This window comes from Lygodium microphyllum, chromosome 1 (genome assembly GCF_053477565.2).
Source record: "Lygodium microphyllum isolate KBCC chromosome 1, Lygodium_microphyllum_v1.1.10, whole genome shotgun sequence".
Lineage (NCBI taxonomy): Eukaryota > Viridiplantae > Streptophyta > Polypodiopsida > Schizaeales > Lygodiaceae > Lygodium > Lygodium microphyllum.
Genome location: NC_141135.1, coordinates 153,364,848 through 153,373,615, shown reverse-complemented (window position 1 = coordinate 153,373,615; position 8,768 = coordinate 153,364,848). Strand labels below are relative to the sequence as shown.

At 39.8% G+C, this 8,768-nt stretch overlaps 1 protein-coding gene across 1 annotated transcript; it reads right to left on the bottom strand.

The window, feature by feature from the left end:
• Positions 1 to 3,158: 3,158 nt before the first annotated feature.
• On the bottom strand, positions 3,159 to 8,300 carry LOC148041839 (uncharacterized). Its single transcript, XM_087688787.1, has 4 exons — positions 8,082 to 8,300; positions 7,466 to 7,595; positions 5,782 to 7,280; positions 3,159 to 3,514 (listed from the first exon to the last, which is right to left on the bottom strand). Exons 1-4 carry the CDS (start codon positions 8,212 to 8,214, stop codon positions 3,246 to 3,248), a joined length of 2,031 nt encoding a protein of 676 aa, XP_087544913.1. The 5' UTR covers positions 8,215 to 8,300; the 3' UTR covers positions 3,159 to 3,245.
• Positions 8,301 to 8,768: the final 468 nt, after the last annotated feature.

Below are 8,768 nucleotides of genomic sequence, written 5' to 3'. Positions count from 1 at the left end.
TTAACAAGGCCAGTAGGAGTTTTTAGCAAGGTAAGAAAACTTTAATAAATGGCTATGGATAGAATAAAGATTTAGATGATCCTTGGGATTAGAATAATGGATTCTTTATGTAGGATAAGTTAGGGATTATGGCTTAGAAAATGAATATGGTTTATCTTTATGGCACTCTAAATAGGAATTTTCCTTTTGAGCCATCAAAACGATAAGGTGATGGTAATAAAACTAGAGAGTGATAAGGGGGTTTAGGGGAATAGAGAGATGATGGGTTGAGTATGAGGGTCCATGAGGATTGTGGAGACAAGAGGAATTGGGTTGATCTCGTCCAGTTTTCTTTTTAAAACTATCAATGACTCCACCTTCAATCTCTCTCTCTCTCTCTCTCTCTCTCTCTCTCTCTCTCTCTCTCTCTCTCTCTCTCTCTCTCTCTCTCTCTCTCTCTCTCTCTCTCTCTCATTTTGCTTTCATGGTTGCTTGCAAGGCCTTCATGGTCCAATTCAACTCATGTTCTCTATAGTTTTGAAACCTTGGATGATCAATGAATGCTTCTCTCTGTTTCTCAGGAAGTGGTTAATGGTGATCATCGTGGATGTTGGACGTTCGATTATGGTGGCAGTTCTCATGTTGAGGATGGGAAAAATGATAAGATAGAAGGCTTTATCAAAGCCTTTGAAATTTATGTATGTGGACACACACACACACACACATATGTTAAAACACATTTTTAGTTATTAAACTTCTTAATTTCCCTTATTCAAGTGGCTTGGGCATTTACATCATATGTAGCTACTCCAAGGCTTATCATGATCAAGAGAGAGTACGTGTGCATATCAAATTGTATGAAGTTACAATAGAGCATTAGAAAAATACATCAAAACTATGTAAAAAGTCATTTATAACAATTAATATTTATCATTCTATCTTGGAGACATTACATCCTCTCCCTCTTAGATGAATTGAGATGTCCTCATGTTGAGAAAATTGGGGGTATTATTTACATAAAGTTTGTTCATCAATCAAAGTAGTATCCTTTTCATGATAGTCTTTCCACTCGATGAGGTATTCCCTATGAGTTCTATTTCTCAAGATCCTTTATTTTACATCAAGGACTTTCTCAAGTTGAGGCTCAAGACCTCCTTGGCTCGGCATTACAACTTGTTAATCATCAAGAACATGGTCAAGATTGGGTACATAGGCATTTAGCAAGCTAACATGGAAAAGGTTGTGGATTTTCAAGTGTTTAGAAAGTTGTAACTTGTATGTATTGGTCCCTAGGCTCAATGAACTTGCAAGTTTCACAATGCCTTGGGCCTAGCTTCTTGAATTCGCCCAAGGATAGCAAACTCTTCCTTAAGAGGACATGAAGAAACACCATTTCCTCTTCCTTAAATATGTGTTCCTGTCTTCCAAGATCGATGTAATCTTTTTTATGATTCTTAGTGGCCTGGATATCCTATCTTATTGCCTTAACTTGCTCATCCATTTCTTCTATCTTCTTAGAAGCTTCTATCTTTAAAGTGGGGTTATAGAAGTTGAGGAGAGTGAGGTAGTCTTGCCCATACAAATCCTAAAATGGGCTCATCTTAATGATTTGATGAAGGAGGCATTGTAGGTGAGTTACACTAAGCATAGATATTTCATCCACTACTTAGGCTCTTTGCATGATGCTTTTAGTATGTCTTCTATGACGACTTGATTGACTCATTCTATTTGACTATCAATTTGTGGGTGATGAGTCATACTAAAACACAACCAAGTGCTACTAGCCTCAAATAAGCTCTTTCAAAATTGAGAAGTGGAGAGAGAATCTTGATCAATGCCAATCATTTTTGGTAAACCATGAGGCCTAAATATCTCCTTGGCAAAAGTTCTTGAAATGTCTAAAGCTCTGTAGTTTGTCTTAATAGGAAAAATATGGGGAATCACTTCGGGAGGCACACAATTTTCCATTTTCAAGACAACTTGGCTATGCCAATATACTTAGCATAGTGAGGAAGAGATACCATTGGGAGAAGCTAAGAGATGGTATACTTAATTTCGTCATTGAATACCTAAGCTACAAAAGAGTAAAAGGTAGAACGTATCAAGCTATCAGGCAAGCTTGAACCACTTGGTGTTCTTCATATAAAGTGGGATTTTGTTAGCATGCATTTCATGGTAGGGTTGCCTTTCATTCAAAAGGATACAAGATCTTGAAAGTGTCTTCTCTAACAATCTCCTTTCCTTCAAGAATGTATTTTAGAGGCCATCATTTAGAGTAAATTTGACAAACCTATTGCATAATTGTGGAAAAAGAGATAAAAAGCTAGGTGGATTTTAGCAGATTTTCCACATGATTATAGAGAAGAGAGAAAAAAACTTAGTAGATTTTGGCAAAGCTTGTGAGCGATTATGAAAAAGAGAGGAAAATCTTAGTGGATTCAAGTAGAGGTTCTAGTATGTGTGGAGAAGACGGAAATAGTTGTGGGCATTTCAATAAAGCTTTTGCACATGTGCAAAGAAGAGGAAAGCTCAACTCTCTCTCTATATATATATATTTATATACCCTTTCTCTACATACTCTGATCTTGCTTCTCTCTACCTACTCTTTTCTTTTACCTATATCTCTCATCTCCCTCTATGCTTCTCTCTATCTATATCTAGCCTCTCTAGTCCAACTATTTTGCTAATATTTCTTATGGCCAAAGTATCCCTTTTGAAGCTCATGATTTCTAATTTCAAGTTTTATGTATGATCCTTAATACAAAGTAGCATACATCATGACAAACAAATTGACACATAGTTCTTTTTTGACATCTAAAAGTATTTTGCTCATATTTGAAATTGACCGATGTACTTTTAAGTTGGATAGACACTAAACATGTTTTTATGGTTTTTGTTAAACTATTCTACATAATTTTTTATCATGTGAGATTTTAGTTTCTTCTTGGATTTTCAAAAATAGACATAAAATGTGTTTGTAATTAGACAACACATGGAATGTCTAACATAGCAACACAAATTTCTTTAACAAATAGACTTTAAAGACAAGCTAGATAATCATGCTATCATGCATGTCATGTTTTTAAACAGAAAAGATACTGAGTTGAGTGAGATACACTAGAGAATTAAGAAAGATAATATTGTAAAATTACATAGCCTTAATTTGAGAAAATGCCCAATCTTGTATCCATTAAGGGTGCCAATGTTTAATAGGAGCATTAAAAACCTACATATTATTAAAGTTTTGGTTATGCTTGTTTAATAGTTTAAGAAACCATGGATCCTAGCTCAGAGAAGTCCCATAAAAGGGCATCATTGGAGCTAATAACACCTTCTATGGAGGACATATTTTGGTCGGATGCACTTGGCACATTCACATTTCTATCAGTGTTGCCTGAGCAGTTGTTGATACTGCCACCACTTGGCTCAGTACTGCAACTAAGAGGACTCCATGTTCCATTTGGACCAACACAAGTATCTTCTCCAACTTTTGATCTTCTGCATGTGGTTGTGTTGTGGGTCATCAAAACAACATCTGCAACAAAAACACATTGAGATTTTAGCTTGACTTTGTCATAAGGATGGTCATTACAAACTAAATCTAGAAGTTAACTTGCAAACAAGTGGGTGCTTATTGACTTCATAGACATTGAGAGTTTAGTTCATAAACTATACGGTGGCTAGATATAGAAACCCAAAAATATCTAAAATCGTTATCTAAGCCAAGCGGGTACTTGTTGACTTCATAGACATTGAGAGTTTAGTTTATAAACTATATGGTGGCTAGATATAGAAACACGAAAATATCTATAAATCATTATCTAAGCCAAGTGGGTACTTATTGACTTCATAAACATTGAGAGTTTAGTTCATAAACTATATGAGGGCGCCTAGATATAGAAACATAGAAATATCTATAAATCATTATCTAAGCCAAGATATAAAACCAACTACAATCCTTTATGAATTTAACACTATGTTATAAGAGAAAAGCCACTTTTGTAGCTATTTTGACCCTCTAGTACAAACTTTGATTTTCTCTTGAATAAAAAAGATCCATAAGAAATAGTTTCAACAAAAGATGACCAACATGACACAGGTTGAAGTAAAATCTCGGGGGGGGGAGGGGGGGGGGTCACTCATGAATGTATGTACATATAACTTGAGTTCAAAATAAGGGGTTTTTAAAATACCATTTTTTACATATAGAAGGGTGTCATATAAAGGGTTACTTATAGATTGAATAGAAAAGGGTTGTGCTTTATTTAAGAAAAATTCACAGATTAGGATATTTATAAATAGGCCATGAACGCACATTATATAGAGAATATATATACTGTAAATCCCTCGAGAGGAAAATAAGGCTCAAAATAATTTAGAAAAGCATATATTTTCATGGCCATATTTGAGATAATTTTCTTATAGGGTATGATATTTTCAGTTTTATGAAAAATATTACAATAATTTCACCATACATTTACATTAAGATCATTTCAAGTTGATAAAATCGTCAAATTTCTCAATTATAACTCCAAATAGCACTTTTCAATGCTATTTGGATCTGTTTTCATATACAATTGAAAATCCAATTTACATAGATAGTGGATCTCCGCTTGAAGCTTGTGACAAATCTTTGATTCTAACATCTAACAACATTAGTAAATTCCCATCAAATTGTGATTCCATATGCAAATGTTATCTTCAATATAATCAAATAGGGAGTGAACCACATTACAAGCCTAGTGTTAAGACAAAGAGGTAACTCACATCTATTGATTTTGGTGAATTATTATGTAGCTTTGACACGTAAATATTGGTATCATGGTTCTTTCTTGCCTAGAGTTGCCTATCATAGCATTCAGACACTTTTTATTCCCAATGTTAGAGCTAAAGATATTAACACTATGCTAAATTGTAACTATTTAAAGCATCAATGGTGATCCAAAGTCCTCATTTCATTCTAGCAATAACTTCTTCATTGATCATGTGGTTAGAAGTGATCTAGTAGAGTTTGAGGAGATTTGGGGGTATCAATCCTTATGGGAGGTTGAGATTGTGGATATTAATAATTGTGTGTGTATTACTGGTTCAGGATGGTGGTGCCATATTGAGATAATGCTCTCTTTCATTGGCTAGTTTGACTACTTTTGGAAAAGGAAATCTAAGACAAAGATGCATCTACATTACCCATATGACTTTCACGCAATACTTGGTGTCATGTACTTACCATATTAGAGATGTCTCTTCCATGAATGGTTTTCTATAGTGCAAGGGACATTGTTAACACAATAGAACAATTCCATGATGGAAGTACTAGGATTAATGAGTTCATATGTGTACACATGTTGAATGTGTGCCATGCACATGGAGGTGAAGAGGAAGGAAAAGTAAAAACTCTCATAATTGTAGGAGAATTAGACCGAAAACAATGTGAACAAGCATGAAGAAAAGGAGAAAAGTAATGCAGACAGAAAGTTCACGAAAGATGAAATAAGTTTTTAAACGGATTCACAACTCTTGGTATGTGGTAACAAAGCAAAGAGCGTAGCAAAATCGTAAAGACTAGGCCCAAGCAATCCTAAATATCCTTAATGTAACTATTCTTAGACGTACCTTTAGAACTCGCAATGTCAAGTCTTAGAGTGACCCAAAGCTAGGACTATAGTTCTGCCCTTTTTTAGCCAACTTGTTTTAGCTGGAGCTCACCTTTCAAGGATCCATATGACCCTAAAATGCATTCTTGAGGGCCTGATATTCATAATTCAAGACACATGGCAAGTTTAAATTGGGAAGGTAAACCACCTGTTCCATGCTGCTTTGTCGTGGACAACCGATTGAAATTAGCTGCTTCTGAGGTCGGCAACTTCATCGTGCCCATCACACCCTGATCATCAACACCTTCGTCATCAGCCTCTTCGTCTTCTTCTTCCTCTTGTTGCTGCTTATTGGACGCCTGATCAAATGGCTGCTGCAAAAGAGCCTGCACAAAAGTTGTATGGCCGTCGGCCACACGCTGCATCAAGTTCAAATCAGGCACTGCCTTCTGATCCTGCTGCGGCTGCACATTAATGGCACTGTTATAATCATGGCTGCAAGACCTATTCACATCAAGAATCATGTCCAGCATGGAGGTTGTATTGGACATCATATTGCCGTCGACCCCATCGACGGCATTGTGACGAAGCGGATCTGCATCATGATCTAATTCATCGGCGTGGACTTGACATTGCCTTGCATCAGCGCTGAAGCAGCTGAAGTTGGGCTCCTCTAATTTGGGGAAGACTGTGGGCATGAGCAGCTGCACCATGTTAGAGGGGGAGGGGGCCACGTTTATAGTGGTGCAGGTGGTGTTATTGTTGCAGCGAGCAGCCGCGGAGGCAGATCGAATGCCGCTGACGGGGCCAGATGGCGCGGCAGCAACGGGACTACTAATGACCTTGCCGTTGTTGTTGGTATTGTTGCCGCTATATGACTGGCGACTAGGCGACGTCTGAGTGATAGCGGTGGACAGTCCGGTTTTGATCTTGTGAGCGAAGGCCTCCATATCAGCAGCGGCAGCCGCCGCATGATCAGCTATTGTTGCCGACGACACAGCCGTAGCTGTTGAGAGTGGGGCAGGTGGCGCGCCTATATTGGAAGACGTCGACGCTGCAAGGCGGAAAGGCGCATCAAGATGGACGTCGAAATGAGGATGATCATCGTTCCAGGCTGTTGCGAGCCGAGGATAGCGATGGTGATGACGAGGATGAGGGTGAGGATCATGCTCAGAGACGGTGGTGGTGGCACAGCAGCAGCTGCTGCTACAGAAGAGCTGGCCGGGGTTGAGGGCGATGGCGTCGGCCCAGTTGAAGTGCGGGGAATTAGAAGGTGGCGAAGAAGAAGAAGAAGAGCAGGGGATAAAATTATCATTACTACTAGGATTAATGGATATTGAAGAATTCTGATAATTATTATTATTATGATTATTACGATTATATGAGGAGGATATGGCCGACGAGCGTTTGTGGTGCATGAGGAGGACGTTGAGCATGTCGTCCTTGAAGCAGCCGAGGGTGGCGTCCGCGATGTCGGCGGTGGGCCCCGCAGGGCCGCCGGCTCCGGCCCCACCGCCGCTCGTCGTCATGTGGGATGCCTTGTGGAGGGCTACGCTCCCCGCCAGGTCGGCCAGGAGCTGCGAGATGGGCTTGTGCGTGATGGGGTCAATGCCCATCTCGCACAGCTTCTTCTTCAGCCGCGTGTTCCAGTAGTTCTTCACGTCGTTGTCCGTCCTCCCGGGCAGCTGCGCCGCGATCAGCGACCACCTGCAGCGAATTATATCATTGTTAACGCTTTGCTTGCTTGCCAATCCATTCTCTACTACTATCCAAACGATCGTTAGAACTGACATGATTATTATAACCACCCCACCAATTTGGACGGTTTCATCATTAACTTACGCCTACTTCATGCAATGCAGTTCTCGGTTGCGCGATGATCACTACGTTACCTGCTTCCCAGGGCCGCATGCAGCTTCACTATCAGTTGCTCCTCTTGCTCACTAAACCGGCCGTGCTTCAGATCCGGCCGCAGGTAATTCGTCCATCGCAGACGGCAGCTCTTCCCGCACCTCTGCAGCCCTGATTGCCCACAATATTACCTCAGATTCACTCTGACAGCTACGTTGTGACTATAATTACCATTATAACTTCGAGGCATGGTTCTATATATGTCGATACACTTGATTATCAGAAGCCTCAGGAGTCAGCTCTACTCAACCGTTGAAACAACACTCTTACTCCAATATATTCAATTAGACTTGGAAAATTTCCCAAAAACTAAGAAACGGAAGAAATTTGCTCAGAATGTGCTGGACACCGTGTGTTCCATACAAAAATATTAGTTAATTAGACTCTGAGCCTGGATTTCCAGCATTCAATCATACCCCTCTCTCCATACTATTATGAGTGTAACTCATGCGAGGTTTATATTGTTCCCAATCGGCCATGAAAATCTCGGTAATTAAAAGTCGCAACATATTTATTACTCAAACGTTGCTCGATTTTGGATGAAATTAGTTGGACTGATCATCTGTGGATCCGGAGCCCGATTTTCGATGAATTTACCAGCTTTCTTAGGGAGGGTTCGCCAGCTGCCTGTGCCGTGCTGGCCGATGCAAGCCAGAAGCTTGGCGTCCTCCTCCGGTGTCCACGGCCCACGCTTCACCGAATCTTTCTCGCAACAAGGGGCGCGCCCCATAACTAGTGATTGGTTCTGATCTGATCCTGCAGCCGCAGCAGATTAACTATACTTCTCGCTTAAATTAACAGCAGAAAGCAATTATATGGACAATGGGAACTTGGAACAACTAGCCTGTCGTCGTTTATCAGCGTTTTCTAGGGCCCGTGTAGGTGGTGGTTAATAATTTTCTTTGGTCTTTGCAAGAGAAGGCGGCTGCAGGTCCCGTCACGCAAGACACCTCTCTCACACAAAATATAAGGATTTTTTTTTCTTAACAAGGAAAAAAGCTCTCCTATGTTGTATTTTGGAAAGAAATAGCCTTTCTCAAAATTTAATCAATCTTTCTCCCAATTACCTACCTTCACTTCCCACAAGATTCCAATTTTCCCTAGGGCCAACCATTAATTGGGAGGGAGTACAAAACCCTAGGGCCAACCATTTCCCCCTCGCACCACTGCCCACTTTTCTCCAAGTCAGCTTTTGCACAAAATTCATCTTAATCTTCGTTAGCTAGAAACTGTAATGATTTTACATTGGAAACCAAACATCACGGTCAATGTGAGACATAATGC